The sequence below is a fragment of the Myripristis murdjan genome, chromosome 1, assembly GCF_902150065.1.
Source record: "Myripristis murdjan chromosome 1, fMyrMur1.1, whole genome shotgun sequence".
Lineage (NCBI taxonomy): Eukaryota > Metazoa > Chordata > Actinopteri > Holocentriformes > Holocentridae > Myripristis > Myripristis murdjan.
This window is the reverse complement of record NC_043980.1, coordinates 22,264,283-22,277,210: the sequence shown is the minus strand read 5'-3', so window position 1 is coordinate 22,277,210 and position 12,928 is coordinate 22,264,283. Positions and strand designations below refer to the sequence as shown.

At 42.3% G+C, this 12,928-nt stretch overlaps 2 protein-coding genes across 3 annotated transcripts in view; both read right to left on the bottom strand.

The window, feature by feature from the left end:
- The window catches only part of LOC115360193 (LIM and calponin homology domains-containing protein 1-like), a 28,157-nt gene extending 23,921 nt beyond the window's left edge, over nt 1–4,236 (bottom strand). For both annotated transcript variants that reach the window (XM_030052916.1, XM_030052925.1), the window contains exon 1: nt 3,795–4,236. In XM_030052916.1, the coding sequence (XP_029908776.1) occupies nt 3,795–3,908 (114 nt within the window). In that variant the 5' untranslated portion in view covers nt 3,909–4,236. The remainder of the gene's footprint in view (nt 1–3,794) is intronic.
- Nucleotides 4,237–6,072: 1,836 nt separating this feature from the next.
- On the bottom strand, nt 6,073–11,648 carry uchl1 (ubiquitin carboxyl-terminal esterase L1 (ubiquitin thiolesterase)). Its single transcript, XM_030062164.1, has 9 exons — nt 11,509–11,648; nt 11,394–11,405; nt 10,797–10,925; nt 10,223–10,364; nt 8,904–8,989; nt 8,162–8,209; nt 7,887–7,956; nt 7,744–7,802; nt 6,073–7,239 (listed from the first exon to the last, which is right to left on the bottom strand). Exons 1-9 carry the CDS (start codon nt 11,539–11,541, stop codon nt 7,156–7,158), a joined length of 663 nt encoding a protein of 220 aa, XP_029918024.1. The 5' UTR covers nt 11,542–11,648; the 3' UTR covers nt 6,073–7,155.
- Nucleotides 11,649–12,928: the final 1,280 nt, after the last annotated feature.

Genomic DNA, 12,928 nt, shown 5'->3' with positions numbered 1-12,928 from the left:
GCCGCGATATTCCCTCTCTCCTGGCACCCCAGTACCATATGGCTGGATGGATATTGTTTTGTGGAGCTCAAACCATCAAAAATGTACATGCAAACACCTCAACACCCACAGCTTTCCCCTAAACAATGACACTGTTATCCCGGCATAATCTAAAAATCTCATGGGTGAAGAGTTTTGTTGGGAACTATTTCCTGCAGACTGGAAACTTTGCCAAATCATGGAGAAATGATTGCACTACAACAATTGAGAGAATAACTTTTTGTTTGTTTGTTTTTTAATATTTTGGGTCAAGTGTTCCTTTAAACTTGAAACGCTGCAACATGCTCATTAGGCTTGTTATATTTCTCCAATGAACTGTAGACACACCGGACTCAACTGAGAGCTGTGTGGCATGGAGAAGAAGAGATACCGAGAGACAGAGAAAAAGCAACAGGGAGAGGAAGAGAGAAAATGGAAAGGGGTAGCCATAATCCTGAATGACGCTATATGGTTTGAGGTCGAGGTTAATCTGGATCAAAGTCATTAATCAGAGTGACTCGATGTTAGAAAGCACAAACACACACTTTTGCACCTGTTCAGAAGCTGGTAGCTGGCATCAGTTTATGAGTGAGGCATCATGTATTTTGCAGCTTGGTACCAAGGCTGACACAACACAGTCTCATACAACTGAAAGTTTAGCACTGCACCAGTCAGCAACTGTGAATAATTTATCATCATAAATGACATTAGCCTGTATGGGATTAACAGCTTGTGTGCTAGCACAATTATCAAGTACAAAAGACGTATCCTACATTACGTCATACTGTGTAACTTCATCTGTGACTTCCTTGGGTTTACAGAAGGTTAAAAGATCACTGAGGCATGACAGGCATCTTTGGGAAACACTGTGTGTGTGTTAGCATTTTTACACATTCTTTGAAATATAGCTTTTGATGCATGTAAAATCCATGGATCTATCTCTATCTCTTTCTGTCTGTGTCTCTCATGTCATACACACACACAGCTGGCTGTCTGGGACCACTGCAGTTAATCTCCCTAGGACAGCTGTGACATCTGGCACACACACACACACACACACACACACACACACACACACACACACACACACACACACACACAAACACACACACACATTTTTCCCTTATTCCCTGTGTCAGACCCTAACTCTTCCCTAAACAGAGGTGGTGACAGCAGAGGTGAGTGACTTTGTGTTTTCCAAAGCTGTTAAAATTTAAATTTAAAACTAGACATCGGCAGAACGTCCTGTCCAACAGGTTTAAAGTACCTTCAATGATCTGTGTCAGCCTTGAGACACTCTAATCCAATCTTGCCTCCTCTATATACAGAGAGAAAGGCCTGGTCTGTGCCAGGCTGATTTCCTGGTCGGGTCATGTGGTGATATATAGCCTACTGCTCTACTGCCCCCCTGGAAACAGTGACACCTGATAGGTTGCCCATGTTTTGTTCCCATGGACACCAATGTCACCCAACCTGGGCGTTTCCCAAGAGGCTGCGAGCAATATCATGCATAGCTGACCAGTACGGGGTGTATGCTTTACATATTCTCACATAGACATGGCTGGCAATAGCAAGCACACATACCCGGACTGAAAATGCTGCATGGAGCGTAGGGTGGCATGGTTAACCCTGAATCATCTCCACCTGTGTGAGTGTATAAATACAACCCTAGAAATAGAGACAGCCTGACTAGTCTGAAAATAACTAGAGAATTAGAAGGAAGGAATACAGACAAAGATGAGAAAAGAAACAAGACAGATTAAGCTCTGGGGGGGGGCAGCTTTACTGTAGAACAGAGTGTGTTTGTGTGTGTGTACTGAGAACTTACAGGGATAAAGTCAATGAGCGAGAGAGCAGGCATAATAAAACAGTAGGCACTCTTACATAAGAATCGGTATGGTGTTTTCACAGTTACATTCGGAAATCACATTTCTGCCAGATGTGTGACAAATATTATAGGCAATCTGGTTAATAACCAAACTTTTGCTGTTACTTACTACCATGATAAATAGACAATTGTACTGTTTTGTGAGAGAAGATAAAGATAACATTTCAGCATGAGGAGACATGCATCAACACAACTCAGCTGAAAGTTTCTTGTGTGATTTTGTTGCCAAGAGTCTTTTGAGAATATTAATAACTCAAAAGTAGCATATTAGGTCATCAGGCTGCACAGAAAGTAATATTATCATGTAGCTTATTATATTGATGAAAATATCATTTATTTCTTTGTCTAAGCTGAAACTCTCCCAACACACACATGTATGTGTCTGTTTATGTGGGACACTCACAGCTCTGAAATCAAAGGAGAGGATGACAGTGGGAGGGTTAGTGGGGGACAAATGATCTGCATCTATGACATTTGAAATTCTAAAAGTAATCGTGGACAAAACAGTCTCCGGCAGCATTAACATTAGCAGATGTTGATAGATAGTATGGCAAGATCATGTCTTTAGTAAGGCATTTAGCATTTGGAGAAAAATAACTAATTTTTGACTGAAACCAAATGGCTACCAGTTGTAACATTTCATAAATCCATCGTGGAAATGTATTTAAATGTATTTAAAACCCCATCACACAATCTAAACAGACAAATTTAACTGTCTGGCCGCATTAAATCTAAGAGAGGTTGTAAGCTTTGGAATGCATTTTATCTTTGTGAAAAAGTTATCTGAGGCCAAAGAACAGAGTTGTGAAGCTATTATCTAAATCAAACAAAGTCTAATTCAGTCGCTATCACCTCCCCCTGCTCCCTATTCTATATGCAAACAGAGACAGGCGGGAGAAAGAGGAGGCATAATGCAATAACTGTGTGGAAATTCACAGCTACATCGTGAAGTTAAACTATTTTCCCCCCACAATGATAAAAGAAAGCATTTATTTTATCTTGTCTCAACCTTGATTAAATTACCTGAGTTTCTGGTTAGTGTGTATGGTGAAGTGGTGGTGAGAAAATAGGTCACAACGAAGGTCCGCTGGCAAAAACCATGATTCACCAGGCTTACGCACACACACACACACACACACACACACACACACACACACACACACACACACACACACACACACACACACACACACACACACACACTGACACACACACACGCAGTAGGGAAGCTGCAGACCGACTGAGCGGCATTAGCCGACCAGATGACCAGTGACGGACAGAGCAAATCACAAATAATCATCTCGGCCTATGCGATCAACTCTTGGCAGCATCTCGTGCGTGAATTCTGGCCCTGTTTCATAACCATGGCAACCGGGATCTCCGCGCGCCTGAAAAAAGGGGGCGTTCCTCGTGACGAGAGGAAAACAGGCTCTCCATCTCCAAACAGATGGACACGCGAACACGTCGGACGACTGTCGACATCCCACCAAAAGGACGCCATTTGTTCGCACTTTCTCTTATCAGCGCTCACCGTGGGCCTCGAGGCGCACGTCTGCGTGTTTTGTTGTGGGAGGGGGGGCAAAGCGTAGCCGCATGCACAGCCTACATGTGTTTGAAAAAACTTCTCATGAAACCCACACACTTCCCACATGTGAGAGCGCATAATTTACGGCGCGCATCCCAGCAGAGGACCCATGTTGCCCCGCATTGTCCAGAGGGGCAGTAACCCGACGCCGGCGACACCGCAGTGTCCCCCCAACAGGTGACGGTGCAGCGATGCTGTATTTATATCCCTGGTTCACACAGCGTGACAGCCAAATGAGCTGCCCGGCCCACCGCTTGTCCCCTGAGCGGCGGCACAGGGCCCATGCAGCCTCCGTGGACTCACCTCGATCCATTTCTGTGCCTCCTGACAGGCGGGCTCGGGATGGCTCGGTTCCGCTGGCTCCGGCTCGTCCCGCGGGGTGTCCGGGGCTGCTCGATCTGCTGCGGGACTGGCCATCGCCGACACACTCCGGGCAGAGCGTTTTCAAGGACCGGAGAGCCTGTCCGACGTGGATAAAGTGGTGCGTGATGTGTGATGAAGCTCCCGTCAGATGCTGTCCGCTCTCCGTTATCCGTCTCCGCTTCTTCTTCTTCTGTTTTTACTCAGCGCTGCGGTGCGTAGGTTAGCGCTCCGGTGCTGCTCGGGCTGTGGCAGAGAGATGCAAAGAGAGAGAGAGAGAGGGAGAGAGAGAGAGAGAGAGAGAGAGAGAGAGAGAGAGAGAGAGAGAGAGAGAGAGAGAGAGAGCCTCCCGCGAGTCCCGACACTGCAACACGAACCAGGCGCTAAAAATACCGATTCTACTCTGGACAGCGCGAGGGTTGTGACACTATCCACAGCCGCTGTGCCGCGCATTTAGGAGGCGGGAGCGCGCAGAGAAGAATCTCTCATGTGGGGGAGGTAGAGAGATATGGAGAGAGAGAGAGAGAGAGAGAGAGAGAGAGAGAGAGAGAGAGAGAGAGCGGCTGTAGAGAAAGGCGTCCCGTTATTTCCCTGTTCACGGGCACTTGGCTATGGCGATACGGACAGATACACTTTATGCATGAGTCCAGTTATCCAAATATTATCATTGTGATGGGGAGCAAAAAAAAAATCCTGAAGTGACATCAACGCTGCCTGAGATTCCGGGTAAACTAATTTGTGTGCCAAAATGTATCACCTGACCCCAGCTGCACATGAAAATGCAGTCAAACTTGTCAGACATTACAGATGAGGCTTACTCATCAAATGTAGGCCAGTCGAAATAAACTACAAACCTCTGGTGTCAAGAGCCCATAGTCAAAGTAAGGCACAAGCAATCTGAATTTGAGCTTGCATATTTTGATAGATACCTGATCTATTTTAGATAAGGTGTAAGTATTTTGGAAAAACTAGACTGGCTCTTGATACAAACTGTAGCTGTGTGCCTTTCTTTGAACTCCCAACTAAATATAAATTATAAACACAAAAGCAATGCAATATGTATTTCAAATACAGTTCATGTAGGCCAGGCCTAATTAAAATTCATCTCTGACACTGACCAAATAATGCCTTGTCAGTTATTAGTATTTCTTCCATTTGTCAACAGAAAGGTTGCTGATATAAACTGGCATCAAAGTGTGATGCAGGGACTTTGGCATGCTTTTTGAGTTATTTCACTGCTGCTATTCCGGTCAGTTCATAAAGGTGACACAATTTTCTCATAGTAATATAGGCCTAAGCAGAAAAGGTCGGGACCATTGTCTGTGTCCACAGCGACGGATTGAGCAAACAGGCTCTTCTGTCTTCCTCCTCTTCCTCTTTCTGTTTCCCAGCTGGATTACAGCCAAGTTGAGCCCGGAGCCCATCAGACAGGAGGCCTCCTCACTCTGCCTCCCATCTGTGGCCCCTGGACTGAGCTGTGAGGGTACACCAACAGGGTGTAGGATATGAGCAGGGTTAATTTAACTCAGATGTTATCCAGCTCTTTAGGCTGGCAAAAATGTTAGATATTTAATAGTACATGGCATCAAACTGATCCAAGTTACATAAGGATTTAGTCTTTTAAAGTACAAAAATAAGCTTTATAGAGGTCTATTTATAGATAATGGTAGTACTTTGTGTCACGATCATCACCCACTGGAGACTGTACCCACCTCATGGGGTGTGAGGGATGAAAAGATAAACTACTCAAATTGTTTCATGTGTCTTTTGTGCAAGTTCTAATGTGCTACCCACAGCACAAATTTACCTTTTGGGTAATTTAATCTTTACCTCAGGGAGTGGTAAAATAAAGATCCAGATTACTAGAGACATTAGAACATCACAGAACACCAAATGCCTACTTGATGAACTAAGTAATAAAATCCACATTACAAAATCAAAATTAATTTTAAGAGATAGACAGTGATGAGGTTGAATGTAACTAGTCACAGATTACAAAAAATACTTCATCATCCCATGAAGGTTTTATATAGGGTTGAACATTTCCCAGCAGGCAAACCATGAAAATGTCCAACTTGGGACACTTGGCATCACATAAATCAGGCAAGACCTCCAAGAACAGGAGTTAGGTTATTGGCTTGGAGGCAGGTGGACAAACACCCAAGAGGACTCAAACACCTTTTCACATCCAAGTACACACAGAAACTCAGTGAGTCATGTGCAAGTTTGAGGGTTGCTTTATTGAATTCAGACAGCTGCATTACCAATACAACTACAGCAACAAAGTATTGGGAAGCTGCAGAAAGGTAAACAATTGGAACACAGTCTATATGCTATCATCTCACACTGCACATCCTAACATCCCAACAAACAGTACAACTTTATCTGGATGCACCTCATCTTGTTCGGCAGTTTATACATTTCAGGCATTTGTAGATTGTTTACTGATAACCCTTTTCCAAATAAGTTGTGAACAAATAAACTACTGTATAAATTAATTTACAAAAACAAGTGAACTAAACAAGAACAAGGATTGTGACACCGCCACTATCAAGATCTATCTGTACTCTCAAATGACAACTAACACCTAATGTCAAACCTTTCAAAGACAACCTCTTTTTCAGAGAAAAATCAGCACGAAATCCAAGAGCACTATTCAAAAGGTTGTGTGCATATTTGGACAGAACAATGGTTAAATTATTCCTACGGATCCATTTGGGCTGTTCTGAAGAATGTCAACTTCTCAGGAACTCTCCACCGCAGAAACTACTGGCATTTAAAGAAACAGGACATTTTTTCCCCCCGTACATTTTTTGTGCCTTTTTGTTTGCTTTCCCATCCTTCCTTCTCTTTCCTTGTCTGTTGCCACTGAAGGCACTTACGCATCAGTCTTTCCTGACTGAGAGTTCACCACAGATAACATACACACAAAGACAAACAAACAAACACATGCACACAAGCAGTGTTGAGATCTGACCTCACTTAAGTTCAGAGAACACAGTAGTAAGAAAAGAGGAAAGCTTTCATTGCTAAGTGACATCACATAAAAGGCAAGCTTGTATCGGCGTGGAGCCAACATTTTTCCGTGTGTGTATGGGTGTGTGTGCACATGTGCATATGTTCAAGAATGCTTTGTTGGTGAGATGCGAGTGTACAACATGTGGAACAAAATGTGCTTTATAGTGCATAGTGTCTGCAGATGTATGTGTCCAGGTCATTCTGGTGTGTCTGTCGCTTGTGTTTGTCATGTGAGTGCTCCAAGATATTTTGGTTTGTAATCTGACTCTGTATTCTACTGAGATGTTTAACTGCGACAAAGTGCCACTGCAGAGAAACGGACTTCGCCTTGCTCTCTCTCCATAAATCCACGACAGACACTTGCTGCATCCTGGACATGTACAGAAAGAAAAATGAGTTTGAAACAGATTAGAAATTATGAAATGGCTAATGAATGAGATTCAATTCATCACACCATTGTACTGTAGTTTTCATGCTCTCATATGCAGAGCCCTCTTGTGGCAGTTTAATGTGATAATCCATAAGGAAGCAAGTTGAGGAAAGACAAATACTTTGTCCCAATTACCACAGGTTTGTGGTTTTCAGTGCTCGTTCATGTGTCACTGAGTAAGTGTGACAGACAATGTCCAATTGCAGGCAAATTTCCAGCATTCTCGGTAGGTTCTATTTTTGTATGAACCATTTCAGACATATCTGCGATTATGCACCAGCTAAAATTTACTGATTGCACCAAGGCACTCAGGAACTAACCCTAACCCTATACCAGTTTGACACCTTTATTTATCTAGGTGAATAATTAGTCAAAGTTCACAGGTCATAGTTCAAGGATTGTCAATTAAAGTTACTGAAATGTACCCATAGTCTATAACATTACCGTTATGAAGGACTCATCTTTAGTAGCTCCATGCTTCACTGGTCCACCCATTCTCCCATCTACCAAAAAAAGGATAAGATATTTAGAGTTGCACAAAAAGTGAAAACACACCAACAATGTACACCATGAGAAGAAACACTTACCCATTTCATAAAGCTGTCCATTTACATTCACAAAGGCAATAAAGTGGAAGTTGACTTTATCTGCTTCCGGCTGAGAAAGTGAGATATTGAATGTGAAGGTATGAATGGAATAAGCAACATAGAGAGGTTTTCTTGAAGAAACAAACAACCAAACAAACAACAAAGTGGGAAGTAAAATGTTGACACCATACACTGGATTCAGTAAATGCATAAACTCTGAATCCTCTAGGCTGTCAGCAATTAGAAAGTGAAAATCTTGTGTTTGGGTAACTTACCCTGCACTGGCCCTGTGCAGCCACATCATCATGAGCTTCACGGATTGCCTGGCACAAAAAAATAAATAAATAAAAGGTGGACAGTGTAATAAAGAACATAAAGACAGGTTTGAGAGTTTGTGCTGGTGTAATTTCCATAGTTTATTTAACAGTTACAACCTTCTTTCTTTATGTGACATAACTATTTCTAAGTGTCTGCTGCCACCTAGTGGAAAAAATAAAACATGTCGGTTACATAACCCTGAGAAAAATTCTAGAAGTTCAGGATTTGGTTTCAGTTTCACATTTCCAACACAGTATTCCAGATGATTATTCATAATAGTATCATCTGGATAAACTAATACAACAAGACTCTTTCAGGAAGATATTTCAAAATATGCAGGCAAATCTGAAATATTGGTGATATTTGAGCTTTGGATGTGCAACAAGAGGCAAATCCTGCACCTTGATCATTAAGAGCCATTAATAGTACAAGAGATAAAAAATCTCTTGTGTATTGGTGTCATGTACAAATTTTGTTTTGTTTTTTTGATGGGTGACAGGGTTTAAGCAATACCTAATCACATTTAATTTCTCTGTGCTGATCAATTCTCTGTAAAGCTTTATCTACCTCACTGACATCTACAGGATAACACTTTTACAACATATACTAATTACATCTTCATGGTGTTTAACAGAGAAATGCTGAGGGTGCAAATGTGAGCATGACGGTAGCTTAAATACTATGTATATCTTGCCTTACCTGGTTGTTCTCCAGGCGTTTGGCACGGTCATCAGGGGACAAGCCAGCAGTCTCATCTAGAAACTTCTTCAGGGCAGAATCAGTACCTAACAAGACAAAGAATGTCAATATTAATGATACAGGTAATATTCAACAACCCAAACACCATACATCTGAAACAAACAACTGGGAAAATTGATGCAGACCATCTTCAACTCAGCTCCCCTTTCATTTTCTGAATCCCACCCTGCAGCAACAATAACTACATCCTACAGTTCTCCTGAAGTGCCTTCTACATGAATACCTGACCAAAGGGACATTATGTAAACTATGCTCTTCAGTCATTTTTGGGAACCTAAACACATCTCTAGCACAGCTTATTATGGCCTTTTTGTAACATAATAAAATCACAATTTAATGCTAGATATCAGTAAAATACCCAATTAACAATATTATTAATATTATTAGATCAAAACTAAACCAAACACAAAAACCTAGGTGCTGAAAACGTAAGTGTCATCACCTGAAATGAGAATCTCTGATTGATTTTGCTTAATGCTACTGTAACTTAGCAATGAGACAGCGCTATCCAGTGGAGTACTGACTGATGTGTTCAGCCCCCATAAACACCTGTTGCTCTCAGAAGTGCCAACATTGCACCAGTTGGGCAAGTCATGAAAAATACAATTGTTATTATTTTGAGCTAATGTGTGAATGCAGACTGCGGTTTTATGCCCAAGTGGTCCTTGGAAGGATGTACTGAAATGTAAGGTAAATTTAATGTTTTATCATAAGTTTATGATTTACTGCTTGTATTACACAATGCATGTTGCAAACATTCACAAAATGTGTTAGATCTATCATTATACTTAAAAAAAAACAAAACAAACAAAAAAAAAAACTAAACCAAACTAAAAGGAAAATATGAGGAATAAAAACTGCCAACAAAAATCCAGAAGCATAACAACATTGCAAATATAGCAATAGTGACAAAAAACAGTCAAGCTCAACACCAATGTGGTGAATGTGGTGAGGATGAAATGTAATCATAATGCAAAATCAGTTTGGTATTTGCTTCTTTAGCCTGATTAACTGTCTTGCAGCACTAGCTGCTGCCTCACTGCACCATCCTCCATTAGCCTGTGTGTCAGAGACAGTACAGATCGGAAATTGAGTTTTGATAGCCCTGCACCTGTGGAAGTAACAGCTGAGTCACTGGTATTGATCAGCAACCCTGTTAAACTATGCATATAAATTATGGTCTTTATGCACTAAAGGCCAGCAAAAATCATACTTATTGCACTTTAACTGTGACAACTTTCCACTTGATCTGCACTCACCAAACTCCATTTTGCCTTTATTGTTGGCTACTGCATGCAGCATGGCAACGGTACCACAGGAATTGACCACTGTCTGTTTCAGGAAGTAAACCTCTGAGTCCCCTGAGACCTTGTCTGCCTGCTGCTGTCTGAAAGACTCATGCTGCCATGCAGACAGACAGACAGACACACACACATACAGAGGTTTTGTCAGAATGTGCTCATTGTTCTCACCTGCCAATGGCCACACATAGTGCAGCCAATTTTGCCTCGGAAATGTGGACATGGATTAAGAGGCATACAATTGATGACAGCACCAAAATACATTTGTAGTTAAATTAGATTGAACTAGTTTGATGTTGTGGTCCAGCTCAAAGGATCACAATCATAAGCCTGTCACAATGATAAATTCACATCAATACACATCGTCTATTCGTTTCTCCCTACCATCAGTCCCAGTCTCACCCTATGGAAGCCGTCACCTCCTCCCTGCTCCTACTCCCTCCCTCCCTCCCTCCAAGTCTCACCCCACCAGACAAGCCATCACATGCTCACCCCACCCCACCCTTTTCCCGGATGAGGTCGTCCCCATTACCTGTTGTGTTAGAGGGAAGAGCAGCATCAGGGCACAGCATGGGGTCGGTACGGAGGATAGAGGCTCACCCTCCAGCCCTAGCACGTCCACAAAACGCCAGCTTCCGCCCACGCCTAACTTGCTCATCATCTGAAACAGACATAGCCAGAAAAAAAAACACATTAATTCTAACTGATATAAAACAATGGCCAAAATCTAAGTGAGCTTTTCAATGATGCTGCGTTGTGGTGGTCCATCCATCCATGCATCCGAGCAGACCACACCCTTCATCACAGACGCCCGGCACCGCGCCTGGGAGGGATGCTCCAAGCAGCTGCTCACATTTCTGCCTGTTGGTTCTCCTATCTCCTCCTGCTTCGTTCAATTTATTAGGCTACTTTTTTTTCTTGAAAACGAGAATACCACTGTGATTGATGTGCTCACACTGTGGTTGCGATGGGGGCCCAAGTCGTGTTTCAACGTTCATAAATCCGGTTAACGGTCTCACCACCATGGCAACCAGGTTAGGTTACTCTTAACCGTGCTTACTTACCTGTCGGTTAAAATTACATAAATATGTCGCCGTGACTCAGCGTGTAACGTTAGCTAGCCACCCACCTTGTTGAGCATCTGAAACGACATAAAACAGAGAAAACAAAGTGAGTCCGTCGCCTCTGCAGCGATATGTAATGAAAAGTAGTCGAGAGTTAGAAAAACGCAGTGATTTTCAAACCTCGGGGTTGATTTCCATTGCGCTCCACTCCATTTTTCAAAAATTTTCTTTACGTTTCACAGTCCAACGGTGACTTGCCCCTTAACCGTCGCTCGGTCTCTGTAGATGTCAGTTGATTCACGGCGAGCGCGTGCACGCAGTTGATATGCTGTCGATCATACCACTGGCCGCAGACAGAGGGGGGGCAGATCAGACTAAAATGCCAATGATGTGCAAAATTAGCAGGCTCCTGGACAACTATCAAACGATTCATCGTGTCGATTTATCATATACTTTTTGCACGTTCATTTATGCATTGAAATGGCAGAAAACGCCACAAAGCGTTGTAATAAAAACAGGAGTGTGTTTGCTCACACCGTTGAATGTGAGCTACCAAATCACACGGTCCTTCTGGAGATGTTCCACTCACAATGTGACGTTATGATAACTACCTATCAAAGAAAATCAACATTATATTCCCACAATATGGACTGGCACTTTTTTGGGGTGCCAGATTTTACTTTTACTGGCACTTGTTCAATGTGAAAAGGGTCAGTGAATTTGATTACTTTTTTTTTTTTGCAGAAATTTTTGCAGGTATTTTTGCACATTGCTTGTTTTCATTAATGGGCCTGCACACTGTGTGAGCTGTTTTGGTTGCCTTTGATTTCTCTGCACTATGGTTTTATTCCTTACCTCAAAACAACCATGAGTTTCAAGTTTATATTTTGCTGCTGGCATCCTGAAAGGCAGAAGAAAATCTTAGGCTTTCTCAATGGGAGGAAATTTTTCTGCTTCATTTTAAATCTTAGTATAGGCATAATTTCTTGACTGCTGATGCTTTACTGACAGTGGCCAAGCCAGCACAGACACTGTTAAAAATACTGATCCCTAAACAGTGCTGTATAGTTACAATAAAAATGCAGATTTCCAAAATTGCCGACTCTGCTCATGCAACAGTCCAAGCAATGTGGTCATAGGATATTGTCCTTCCTAATCGGATGGGAATTGCTGATTTCTTCAGTGGTTGCATATTCTAGATGGCAGTAGTGAGTGAGCTGGGTGCAGCAGAAATGGCAGATGACTGTGCTGTTATGGAGCTAAAGTGAGGACGGTACGGTCTAGGCCTCTTTCCTCCTTTTGGGTCAGTTGGAAGTTGTTGTTATCCAAAAAGTCACTGTCACTGTGGATGGTGATAACAAGAGTCTGCTAATTCTGTCAAAGGACAATCTCAGACTGGGATAGAAGTCATTGCTTGGGTGCAGAAGTTTACACAAGAGGAAGCCTGCCAGTCAATACAGGACATTATTCAAATGATCAGCCAATAAATCATCATGTATAGTTGTTACCCGTAACGGCTAATTTAGGCAAAGCAGGAACTTGCACACAGGTGTGTGTATATGACACACACACACACTCACACACATACACGTATGTCATT